Source organism: Euprymna scolopes, chromosome 19 (assembly GCF_053919585.1).
Source record: "Euprymna scolopes isolate OS-2025 chromosome 19, ASM5391958v1, whole genome shotgun sequence".
Classification (NCBI taxonomy): domain Eukaryota; kingdom Metazoa; phylum Mollusca; class Cephalopoda; order Sepiida; family Sepiolidae; genus Euprymna; species Euprymna scolopes.
The window spans coordinates 31,965,678-31,979,505 of NC_136500.1; the positions used below are offsets into that span (position 1 = coordinate 31,965,678).

The window sequence follows — 13,828 nt, forward strand, 5'->3', positions numbered from 1 at the left end:
GTAATCGATGAGATTAACCTGAAGAGGTGGGGGTCAATTTTCTAAACGTCCGTCTAGTGAAGTAAAGAAATTAAATGTCTAGACTAAAAAAAAAGTAATAAGATAAAACTGTAGCACTGGCATTGTGAACAAAAACAAAAACAAACTTAAAAGCGCGACATTGTCTCTCGGCACATTTACTTTTAATTTCTTTCAAGTGAGACGATGTAGATGAAAGAGAGGTGGGTGGAAGGGGGTTAAGAAAGTTCCCTTTCTAACCCCTTTTTTTAGACAAGAATAAACGCCGGTTGCGAGAGAGAGTCGCAATATTTTTCTCGGTGATGGTCATAAAATATGTGTCCAATTTAGTAAAAAGCTATAATTGAAAACTGATCTCGGACAATAAAAGTCATAAATTTTTTTTTTTTAATCTGAAAGTTAAGTTTGTAATTGATGAGATTAACATGAAAAAAAAAAGTGTAAATTGTGGAATTTAGAGGTAGGGTATCAATTTCCTAAATGTCCAACTTTTTTTTTTTTTTTTTTTGTGTGAAAAGAATGTTTCAAATTTATTATTTCTGCCAAAAAAGTTTGTGGGGAAGAGAGGGACATATGGAAATATTGTTAAAAAGTAGTGTTTGTTCTAAGAAAAAAAAAAAGGATATAAAATTAAAATGCTAAGCATCATTAATCCAAAATTTAGACAAAAACCAACTGAAATAATAATAATAATTATAATTATTATTACTTTTATTAACTCAGATTGTGCTAACATAGCCAATTAGAATTTAGGAAAGCTGGGAAAATATTTTAAATCTATCTATTATATATATAAAAGTGAATGTATCTGTGTGTGTGTCTGTGTACATTTTCCTATGCAATAACTCTGTCAATTCTCAGTCTACAGACTCGAAATTTGATATACAGGGTACTGAGATTTGGGAAAATCTTTGTAATCTGTTTTCGGCCAGAAATTTGGCTGTTAAGGGGTCAAAGTTCACCTTTAGGAACTCTACCAAACTCCGACAATTTTGGGTCTAAACACTTAAAATTTTAGATATAGGTTCCTTGGACATGGATCTAACTAAATAACTTGATTTGAGCCCAAAACAATAACTGTTAAGGGGTCAAAGTTAAAAAAGATTGACCGTTTTTTTTTTTTTTTTGCCCAGCATACACCTTCAAACACCCGGGCAACGACGGGCACCCATGCTAGTATATCTATACAAGTGAACGTGTCTGTGTGTCTGTCTGTGTGTGTGTACATTTTCCTACGCAATAACTGTAAATTTTTAGTCTACAAACTCCAAATTTGATATACACGGTACTGAGATTGGGAAAATCTTTGTAATCCGTTTTCGGCCAGAAATTTGGCTGTTAAAGAGTCAAAGTTCAACGATTTGACCTTTAAGAACTCTACCAAACTCCTCCGACAATTTTTGGTCTAAACTTGAAATTTTAGATATAGCTTCCTTGGACATGGATCTAACTTAATAACTTGATTTGAGCCCAAAACAATAAATCTTATGGGGTCATAATAGGGGTCAAATTTAAAAAAATTGACCGCTTTTTTTTTTTTTTTTTTGCTCAATATACACCTCCAAACACCTGGGCAACACTGGGCTGAAATGCTAGTTTTCAATAAAAACAAACTACTTGCTTGTTTCCCTTAAAATTTTAAATATTTCTTTAGGGCCTTTGATAACCACTTAGAAATCGAACAAAAGACTAATAAATCAATAAAAGGGTAAAAAAAATATATATATATATTACTGGCCTAGCAAGGCCACAGGAGAGACAACCAAAACAGCAAAACTGTTGGCTGCCAGTACACTATATATACAAATGTAAGCAAATTTGGGCATATTTTATTGATTTGAAAATATAGGTTTTTACCAATTGTCATAAAATTTTAATCATAGAATTATAATCTTCCAAAAGCCTACAAATTTTCATGGTTTTGTCCCATAGAACCAAAGATATGAGCATTTCAATGTTCAATTTTGCTACGTTCGAATATATATATATATATATATATAATATATATACACACACACACACACACAAAACCTTTTTTGGCAATTTTATAAGTTCGAAATCTCAGCTACTATTGATCAGAATTTAACAAATGGAAGCTCATTTCGAAAGGTAATGACCTGAATTGTGTAGTGTGCTATGTGACATTTTCCTTTAAGGCTGCATATTAAGGGGATCAGCCATCATCCAGAGCCTATTTTTGGCACTTTTTTATAGTCATAAAATGTTTCGATCATAGTCATTTGTTTTCATAGTTTTGCATATGAATTACAAAATGTCTGATATTTCCCCAAAAACCTCTGGCCTTGATGGAGAGGAGACTAAAACTTGCTCCTATGGTTTCAAAGGATCTGAAATAACAGCAATAGGAGACTTGATTCCAAATATTTCTCATATGTTATATCTCCCCTCTTTGGTTTTCATACATAAAATAAATTTCAGTGTAAGGATTATTTGATACGGAGATATTCATAATCATACCGTATTTATAAAAGAGGGGAGATATAACATATGAGAAATATTTGGAATCAAGTCTCCCCTTGGTGCTATTTCAGATCATTTGCAACCATAGCAGCAAGTTTTAGTCTCCTCTCCATCAAGGCCACATGTTTTGGGGAAATATCTATTGGTATAAATGCTACCAAAGGTGAGATAAGTTATTCTTTTACTTATATGGATAATTTGTGTGTGTGTGTTTTAGCTTATTTTAAAGTGTGTTTACGTAAATACACAGTTTAAACTCTTAAGTTAGAATGCAAAAAAAAAAAAAAAAAAAAAAGACATGGCTGACATTAGATGATCAAGTGGAGTCTCAATAAACACTCAAAAATTGAAAGACTCAACTAATAACTTATGTGAAAATGTAATGTTCATCAGGATTGTATATTTTCATTACCAGTATCTTGTGCAATGATCGAGATTCGCGTTATTGTCTCATAGCAGCCATATTTTTTCTCGTTTTCATTTTGACATTAGCTGTATGCTAAACTAAAAAAAAAAAAAACACTTTAAAATAGGTTAAAAGACAAAAGAACTTAACCAGTTAGATAGAAAAGTAACTTATGTGAGAAATTCCAGTTACAATGCCATTGTTATGTTTTAAGCCGCCTACGCACAATTCTTGTAGGCAGCCTGTGATTTGTTAATTTGTATGGGCCAAGATAATTACTTGGCGCCTTTTTTGTAAACATCCATTTCGTTTTTCAGTCTACAAAACCCTCCGGCAAGAGCGAGACTCATCAAAGTCGGCTCCGAGAAGAATGCCTTATCGAGAATGGAGCCGCAACAATTTCTTCATGTTTAAAGGACTTGAAATCTCTACAAGCAGAGACACCTTTACTTTGTGCCGAAGATATCCCAATTAGAGGATGGCATCTTTTGAACATTTTCATCATGTTTATATCACCTAAATGTTTGAACTTTTCAATTCAATTAGAGTTCCAAGGGACTCGATTTATTGCTAATTAAAGGCACCAGAACTGTTGCCGAGAACACCATGAATTATCATGGACCTTTTCAAAGGAAAACCACACTACAACTCTAACAAAAGGAGTTAACTACTGGCTCCCAATTTGGGAGGCAAAACCGACCCACCATTTTGCGAGGACTGTACCCGGACTAATAACCTTTCTTTGATGTTATAACTGAATAAAATTTGAGTTTAAAGGTATGGTTTTGTAATTGTAGAATTATTTTTGTCTCAGAAAGGGAGTATTGAGTTTGTAAGATTAATTTCTCACACTTATCTTGTTCCTATACAGTTTTTTCCTGTGGTTATTGTTTAAAATGTATCGAAAAATAATTAGACAACAAATAATTGTCATGAACCTATGAACAATTTGATGCTTGTTCAGATACAGTCGACAGATCGTTTTCTTTTTTTTTTAAATATGTCGTTTTAAGCAAAAACAATATTATGTACTAAATTGTCATGCCGAATATAGTTAATTTCCTAAAGGAAAAAAATATTTGTGCACATGAAAAAAAAAAGTTATGAAAAATGTTTTCACGACGAGTTAACTAATTCAGCTAAATTTTGAAGTTAAATAAATTCATTGTAAAAATCCTTTAAAAGATAATATGCCAAAATTACCAAAAATCATAGAGTCAAAAGTTATTTATAGTTAAGTCATTTTTACGGAATATTGGGTAAAATCACATTTTCGTTAGACGTTATAAAGTAGATGGTAGTAGTCTACATGCAGGGGACATAATTTGGCCTTTTTTACGCTCTTGCGTGAAACCATGATCCATGAAAGAGCATAAAAAGGCCAAATTTGGCCTCAAATAGGCCAATCTGGCAATCCTTAGAAAGGCCAAAATTTCAAAACAAGTTGGCAGCCTCGATTGTTGCATATTTAGTCTAATAAAAATGTTGAAAAAATAATAAAAATTACATTTTTTTCGAGTTTCATTTCAGCCTTAGGGTCTAATAATGTGTTTCATATAAAAATAAATAATTTTTATAAATTTTTGTCTGTCAAATAATTTACGACTCTGAAATACACATTTGCCTTTTTTTTCCTTACTAAAAACAATAGCAATTCTACTTGATTAATTTTCGTAATTTTTGGATGTATTACTATTTCCGACATGATAATTAAATACGTAATATTATTTTTGTTAAAAACAATATATTTTAAAACAAATCGCTTTATCGGCTACATTTTAACAATGCAATTCTGATTTTTTAGACGAGATGTGAATGCTTGCGTTATGTTGATTAATCGCACTATTATTCTCATCTTGGGTATCATTAGCACAACATTTCGGTCACTGCGACACGGACCTGCCCTCAAACAGTTCGAATTCTTGTAATGCAGAACCAATCCTCTTTTTCCTTAGTAGGAAGAGAAGTATGTTCGCAACACCCGAGGAAGGTCGCAGGTTGCAGTGATCAAAACGTCGTGCTAATAACACTCAAGATGAGAATAATAGTCCAATTAATCAATATAACACGAGCATATCTTAACAGGCACTGAAAATTTACTTAGCCACGAATATCTGGATTAGAAAAAGAAATTAATCAGATTGACAATCACGTTCGAATTTGGGTTTAGTTTCACTATCACCCCCATCCCACACACACACACATTCTTTTAAAGCCTGAAATTTGCGATCAAATTCCATCAAATTTGGTGGCTATGTTGAAAATCAACCTTGTTTGGCTAAGTAAAAGTGACGGCAGATTTGCTGTTTAGTTGTACAAATACTCTCAAACCCTGTAATCATTAGAAGGGACTCTTTACGTTCGACACCTGTATATTGATTTAATGTAAACAGAAGTTTGTTTACGAGTATATTAGAAATGTTTCACAGACTTTAAATGGGTAAAATTTACTCACGCTATAATTTTAAATGTAAGGATGTGATTAAAATTTAATTTAAATTATTAATAGGTACGGGTAAAAATGGGTGGGCAAAAACAGGGGAACTAAGTTTTGAAAGCGGATTTATCATAATTTTTTTTAAGGTTTCCGACTACTTTTTCATTGTATTTGAAAAATTAGAGACTAAAGTTAATTTCCTAAAGGAAAAAAATATTTGTACACGTGAAAAAAAAAGTTATGAAAAATGTTTTCACAGCGAGCTAACCAATTCAGCTAAATTTTGAAGTTAAATAAATTCATTGTAAAAATCCTTTAAAAGATAAATATCAGTTTTCTGGGTATTCAAAGATAATTTAGTACAGTCCTAAGATATTGAATTGAATAATAATAAAAAAAAAAAACACCTTGTTTGTGCAAAAATAACTTAATTAGCTCTCAAAAAGCAAGTAATTTACCGTTCACCAAAAACGCAACAAACTAACATTTTCTAAACAAGGAAGCCCAAAATTTCATCCAATTGAAACGCTGTTTCAAAATGAAGTCATGATAGTAAAAGGAGGTAGAGGTGTCAGATTTCTTTGTTTTTTTTCTTTTCAGACGTGCATCCATGCATTCCTATTTTGAACGTTTGTATCAATTTTTATCATTTTTTTAATCTAATTATTTCTTATGTTCCTGTTTTTAAATTAATTTTTTTAAATTATTGTTTGAGATTATATAAAAATTATGTTACGCTGAAAGTTTCACACTCTTGCGAGCAAGGAAATCATTAAAATCTTGCATATAAAAATTATGCGAAATCTGTAATTTAAAAAAAAAAAGTAGAAATATTTTTGCTATCATAATTTTTTTGTGTGAAAATATTAAATAAGCAATACTTAATTCAATGGTAATATCGGTAGTTCGAGAAATTCATTTTTCTTCGAGTTATATCGAATTCATTAATACGGATTTTAGGGGCTTTTTCGTAATGTTCCTGTAAAAATTATTATTTTTTTTTTATTATTGTTACAAATTACGATGCTTTATTTATATAAAAAAAGCAAAAATAAATTCTTGCGTTTTTTTATTTACTACTGAAAACCATAACTTTAGTAAAGGTATTTTTTGTTTAAACAAAATACATTTCCATTCAGATTTAAATTAAAATAATTAGTTCATTATATTCTGCGATCATTATTTGATAAATACTGAAAATTTCATTAAAATTGGTTAATTTTCTGATTTTTGGTGAATTGTTAAGTAAAGGGAAGGGTCAAAATGTTTATACATTTTGAGCATCGGCATTCATTTTGCCTGTAACTATTTAACAAATAAAAAAAATAATGCAGAATGAAGTTTAAAATGATTAAATGCGTTTTATTTTATAATCTTAAATTAAAAAGATTGAACAGTACAAAGTAAAATTTTGGGTACTTTTTTTTTTTTTTTTTTTTTACATAGGCATCACCACATTATCAAGGCCAAGAGTAAAATTTTGGGTACAGTAGAAATTGGACAATATAGTAATCATTAGTAATGAAAATTTGGTAAATTTGATAACTTATATGGAACGGCTCATCAAGAACTTATTTACGTTAGACTTGAACACAACCATATTGTAGTCAGCCGGAAAGCAGGAAAACGGAAGACAATTCCACAGGCGTGCAGTTCTAAGAAAGAAGCTTTGTTCATGGAATCTACGTTTAGGTTTAGGCACAGATAAAGAGTGGGGGGAATTATTGATAGTGTTTACAGCTAGACGAGTGTTTCTTGTGAAAGTTTGGCGAGGGAGGACCATAGATTGAAGCTCAGTCGAACACTTTCCATGAAAATAACGATACATCAGAGACAAACTCGCAACATCTCTTCTGTGAGATAGACGTTGCAAGGAAGAGAAAAGGACATCTCCTACGAGGCTACGAAGTCTATTTTGAACTCTATCAAGGCAGGCCAAGTCCTTTCTAGCAGCTCCTGCCCAGATGTGGCAACAGTATTCCAACCATTGGACGTACCTGGCTCTTGTATAGATAGAGAATAGCATCAGCAGTGAGATATCTACCGGATCGATAGAAAGATCCCACCATTTTTCCAGCGGCCTTGGCAACAGATTTGATGTACGTGTTCCATTTAAGATCAGGAGTAATGGTGAAGCCAAGAAGCTTGTCAAAACTTGAGGCCTCCTGAAGACGAGAGCCATTCATTTCAATTGATGCCAGATGTGGATCAGAATGTTGATGATGTAAAGAGAGAAGCTTGGTTTTAGATGCATTAAAAGTAACCAGCCACTCCTTACCCCATTGTACTACGTGCTCAAGATCAGAGGAGAGAGAATTGGAGAGAACTTGGTCGTTTACTGTCTTAGATGTGCTACCATAAATGGTAGTGTCGTCAGCATAGATGTCTACAAATGATGTAAGGATCTGATTTGGAAGATCATTAATATAGATCAGGAAAAGAGTTGGGCCCAGGATGGATCCCTGAGGGACACCGGCATTAATACTGTGAGCTTCTGATTTTTGCCCCTCAACTACTACTCTTATGAACCTATCAGAAAGAAATGATTTAATAATTGAGAAGACATTTCCAGCAATACCATAGCTAGAGATCTTATGAAGTAAACCTTTATGCCATACCCTATCAAAGGCCTTTGATATGTCAAGAGCAATTGCCCTAGAACGGTTGCCTCCATCGAGAGATTTGCTAATCCTATGAGATATAACTGTAAGCACATCTGCTGTAGATCTAGCAGAACGGAAACCATATTGAGTGTCACTAAGAAGGTTATTTTTGTTGAGATGGTTGATTACTTCTGTATTTAACACAGATTCCAGCAACTTACTCATGATGCACAGGAGACTTATTGGTCTGTACTGAGAAGGGGATGAGCAATCACCTTAATTCTTAAATACAGGGCATACTGATGAAATTTTCCAGGGTGATGGGAAACTATTCTCCTTAAGACAACGTTTAAACAGTTTTGTAAGAATGGGCGCTAGTTCAGGTTGAAGTTTTTTGAGTACTATAATTGGAATACCGTCAGGGCCAGTTGCTTTACTGGAATCAAGGTTTTTGATTAGCTTGGCAACATCACGTACAGATATATGCATATCACATAGCGTGTTTTCTGATACAGGAGGAAATATTGGGGGTTGGCAGCCTTGATCGCAAAGGGTAGAATTAGCTGCAAAGTTCTTGACAAAGAGTTTGGCTTTGTCTGATGCTGACGAGATTACCTCAGGTCCATTGATAATAGTTGGGATGGAGCACACGCTTCTGTTCAGGATTCTGTTTGCTATTTGCCAGAACTGGTGGGAACCAAGCCGCTGCTCAGCTACTTTGGACTTGACAGACTGAGCATACAACTCTCTTGCATTCTTTATTACTTTCTTACAATGGTTGCTGGCAGTCCTGAAAGCGGCTTTAGTTTTCATACATCTATTACGTTGGAAACAGTGGAAAAAGTGATTTCTGTGCGCAATAGCAGCAGCACATTCTGGAGAGAACCATGGCTGGCTGTTAGGTTTTTGCTGAAACTTTTTCGAGGGTATGAAACGGTCAATACCTACAACTAACCATTCTGTCAGGTCTAATACTATAGAGGACACATCCTTTTTAAACATTGAATGCAGAGGTAGATCAGATATAAATGTACGGAAGCTATCCCAGTCAGCCTTAGTGTATCGATATACTGTACGATGGAGAGGAACGTCTGGGGACTTATTACATTTCATACAACAGAGTGGTCGGAAGATCCAAGAGGCGACAGAACAGAAACTGAACATAGTTCAGGGCAAGTTGTGAGAAAAAGGTCTAGTAGGCTCGCATACTGGCCGTCATTGTCAGGCACACGAGTGGGTTCCTGAACAATCTGAGTGAGGTCATAGGCAATGGAGAAATCATGACAGAACCTCCCCTCATCATCGGTCTTGTTAGAGTGGGTCAACCATTCGACGTTGTGAACATTGAAGTCACCACATACGTGAATGTTAGCTGAAGGATAAGCAGATAGGACTTGGTCAATTTTCTCAGATATGCTTTGAAAGATAGTAACTCCGCTGTTATGGGGGCGATAGAGAGTAAATATAAATGGTACTTATGTATTTTTGGTACTGTGCTGAAATAATGTTATTTTGAAAGCCATTCTTAACATGTGGAGAGGTGGGTGTTTTGTAACTATTCTGTGCTTCCACTTTATAATTGAATAAAAAAAATCGTGAAACTTGAATTTTGTGCGGTATCAAAAATGCATAAGCACCGCAAAGTTAATAAATCTTACAGTCGGGCACCTCCAAAAGTCACCACAGAATTACCCCCTCCCCTCTATGTAAAACGATGTAACTTTATTATAAATTAATATTATCAATATAACTTTTGTACCATTTAAAAGAAGGGCAAAATAAACTAGTAATAATTTTGGAAACATTTTTTTCATCGTACGATAATAATGAAATTGCGAGACGAAAATCGTGTTTACATAATTGGCGCTTTATGTAGTAAGCATTTCGAACGTGAAAACATACTCGTGTTTAATAGATCTAGCAAAAAATCAATTAATGGTCAGATTTTCGTGAAATTTTCAATACTTTTCTATTTTAGAATGAAATTACATATAAAATGCATTTTCCATGAAATATACGAGGGAAAATATATTTTTTAGTGCATGTCCCCCCCCCCATATTATTTTTTCGAAATTTGGACAAAATATATTTATTATTATATTATCGAATTTTCTATTTATTATGAAACATAAGAGTTCAAATAAGTAAAACATTTATTTTTAAAAAAATTAAATACACGTATTGAACAAAAACTTAGCTTGAAATTGCAATTAAAAAAATTATATAAATTTAATATTATGCTTTTTTTTAAATAGCGTTTTTTCGGATTCCTATACTATAATCAGTTGAATTGCCAAGAAAAAGAAACTTCCTAAAAATTAATTAATTTTAAAAGATTAAAATTTCATTATTTCAAAATGTTACTTTTAATGCATCCAAAACCAAGCTTCTATCTTTACATCATCAATGCTCTGATCCCCGTCTGGCATCAATTGAAATGGATGGCTCTTGTCTTGACAAGCTTCTGGGTTTGACCTTTACTCCTGATCTGAAATGGAACACGTACATCAGGTCTGTTGCCAAGGACGCTGGGAAAATGGTGGGATCCTTCTATCACTCCAGAAGATATCTTACTACTGATGCAATTCACTATCTGTATAAAAGCCAAGTATGTCCAAGGATGGAGTACTGCTGTCACATCTGAACAGGAGCTGCTAAAAGCAGCCTATCCTGCCTTGACAGAGTACAAAATAGACTTCGTGGCTTAGTGGGAGATGCCCTTTCCTCTTCCCTGCAGCCTCTCTCCATCAGAAGAGACGTTGTGAGCCTGTCTTTGTTTTATCGTTATTTCCATGGCAAGTGCTCGTCTGAGCTCCAATCTCTGGTCCCCCCCTCGCCAATCTTTCACGAAAAACACCCTTCTAGCTGAAACTACTGTCTTTAATTTTCCCCACTCTTTATCTGTGCTTAAATCCAAACGTAGATTCCATGAGCAGAGCTTCTTTCTTAGAAGTGCACGACTGTGGAACTCTCTTCCATTTGCCTGTTTCCCACCTGACTACAACTGGGATGTCTTCAAGTCCAACATAAACAAATTCCTGATAAACCGCTCTCTAAGTAAGACACCCTATCAAATATCCAATACTAATGATTACTACGATATTATCTCAGTGATTACTGTACACGCAATAACCTTTATCCCCGAGTGGCTTCTGGGCCTTGATAAATGGTGACCTCCATGTAAAAAAAAAAAATGTTCCGTTACAACAATTGTTTAATTTTTTTTTAAATATTAAGTTTTAATATAAACATGGCTCTTGTCAGCTATTTTATTGCCAAATTAAAACCGATTGGAAAATATTATTGCACAAATATTAAGCATTTGGTATGACCCCCTCATATTTTGTTTGTCTCTTTTTACCGAACAAAATATGGAAGCCGATAGTAACCCAAAATAAACACTCGTAAATCCGTATTTGATATTTAATATACAAATGTTTATAATATTAATCATTAAACTGTGTAAATCTTAAAACCTAACAAAATTATAACAAAGATTAATTATTAATTGCAGTTTGAAGAAAATAAACAAAGGTTTTAAAAAATCATTAAGTCGCTTTTGCTTTTCCATAGTTCGTATAGTTAACACAAATCTGACGTCATGGAATCCTGCATATTTTTTTTTTTTTTTCACATTCATTTGGTAATGCCTACAGAAAAGTAAACTTTCCTGTGGTTGGTAACAGTTATTTGCGATCTAATTGTTTGGCACTCGTGCGTTTTAACATATTCCGGTATATTTAGAAAGCAGTTCTTAACATGGGAATAGGGGTGGGGTCTCTTCCTTTATGCTGACGAAACCCTCCTAAAATGAAAATAATTTACCGGAAAAAAAAAAGAGTTTGTCTCTGATGTATCGTTATTTTCATGGAAAGTGTTCAACTGAGCTTCAATCTATGGTCCCCCCTCGTCAAACTTTCACAAGAAACACTCGTCTAGCTGTAAACACTATCAATAATTTCCCCCACTCTTTATCTGTGCCTAAACCTAAACATAGATTCCATGAACAAAGCTTCTTTCTTAGAACTGCACGCCTGTGGAATTGTCTTCCGTTTTCCTGCTTTCCGGCTGACTACAATATGGTTGTGTTCAAGTCTAAGGTAAATAAGTTCTTGATGAGCCGTTCCATATAAGTTATTAAATTTACCAAATTTTCATTACTAATGATTACTATATTGACCAACTTCTACTGTACACTCTTTAACCCTTATCCTTGAGTGGCCTCTGGGCCTTGATAATGTGGTGATGCCTTTGTAAAAAAAAAAAAAAAAAAAAAATGTTCAAATGTACAAGTGCCAATTGTTTGTGCGTGTGTTTTTTTTTGTTTGTTTGTTTTTGTTTTTTGTGTCTCCTATTTTCTTATTCAGTATAGTGTACAATCGCTAAAGTTTTTACGAAAATAAATAAATAAATACTAATTTATCTATCAAAGATCGATGTGCCGTAAATCAAAACAACTAACCGAATGATTTTCTGGATGCATTTTCAGTTGTTCTCCGCTTTGTTGACTCAACTTGGCCATTTTTTCAGCTGCATACTGAATGCGACGCTTTTTAAGATAGTTTTCTCGATATTCTAGCGCTCGCTTCAGCGAATCCATACCAGAATTTGGAGAATTCTCGTAAGAAATAATTATTTTCAATTAAATTTTTCTTTTCTTTTTCTGTTTATTTATTTATTTTTCTTAATTAAAACGATATCCAAGGTGAAACTCCAAGTCAAGCAATAAATTTTGAATAGAATACACAAAAATTGAACTTGCTATCTTTTCCTTTTTTTTTTTTTTCCAGAAAGATTTTTAAAGAACAATATCTATTTGAAAGCAAAACAAAAAAGTAAACTTTTTCAACAACGGAGCGAGCTTAAAATTTAGAAATGTCCAACGCAAGACAACAGATCTTATTTTGTCGCAAACAAATATTTATATAATAGTGCTTCATGCCCAGATCTGTAAGAAACTAAGCATTCAATTTTAACGCACTTATCACGTTTATATTGTTATATTTTCAAAATATCACTTTTTTCTCTAAAAAGAATAAAATTATTTAGTTATATTTGTTATTTTCATTTCTTCAGAAAGTAAAAACAAAACCGCACGTACTTTCATGTTAAACTCAAATATAAATGCAGAGTACTAAAAGATCATTATTTTTCAATTATTAAATCATTATTGTTTGTAGTTTTTAAACGGATTAGGATCAAATGGTCTTTGCTTGGATACTATTGTCAGCAAAACACTTTTCTTTGACCTTCCGACCGCGAAGTCTTTAAATTGTAAAAATGTCGTGCTTAAAGTTTGAAATAAAAGTTGTGTTTGAATGTTGTCCCGGCGTATCCATATGGGATTTCTTTCAAAATAACAATGTTTTGCTGAAATAACAGAGTCTGACAGAGGCCACCTGGGTCTGACACCGTTTTAAAAAGAACATATATTTACTTTCGTATTTTTTTATTTATTTATTTGTTCTTAAATTAATCTCAATAAATTCAAAATTACAATAATCGAACTTTTTCAGATACTGGTATACCATAGAGGTCCTAAAATTCTAACTTCGGGAAATTTAGCTCACGTAATATTTGATGACCGGTGTAGCATCAAATGACATAACCTCCTCTTTTTTTGATCCATGCGGTCTTCAATTTCCATCGACCCAACCGAAAGATCCGATTTGCTCATAATTGCTTCAGGCAAATAGCCCTTAAAAAGGCATTCACATCGTTATGTGTTCCCCAAACCTGGTTATATCTAGGTTAATTCTGATTTACTAATTCAATGCTATGTCATTACAACGATCAAAGTGTAGTATCTGTTCTTCAGATGCTGCAGTGCTGCAGTGCAGCACTGCAGCATCTGAAGAACAGATACTACTGCTGCACTTCCAT

General features: G+C 33.4%; 1 protein-coding gene across 2 annotated transcripts in view; it reads right to left on the reverse strand.

Annotated features, from left to right (window-relative positions):
* Positions 1-13,590, reverse strand: part of LOC145303498 (uncharacterized) — a 29,708-nt gene extending 16,118 nt beyond the window's left edge. Inside the window, exon 1 of one of the 2 annotated variants that reach the window (XM_080144929.1) lies at positions 13,516-13,590. In XM_080144929.1, the coding sequence (XP_080001055.1) occupies positions 13,516-13,551 (36 nt within the window). In that variant the 5' untranslated portion in view covers positions 13,552-13,590. Of the gene's footprint in view, positions 1-12,407; positions 12,673-13,515 lie in introns of those variants that run through there. The other variant, XM_080144928.1, reaches the window with a different exon arrangement.
* Between the last annotated feature and the right edge of the window lie 238 nt (positions 13,591-13,828).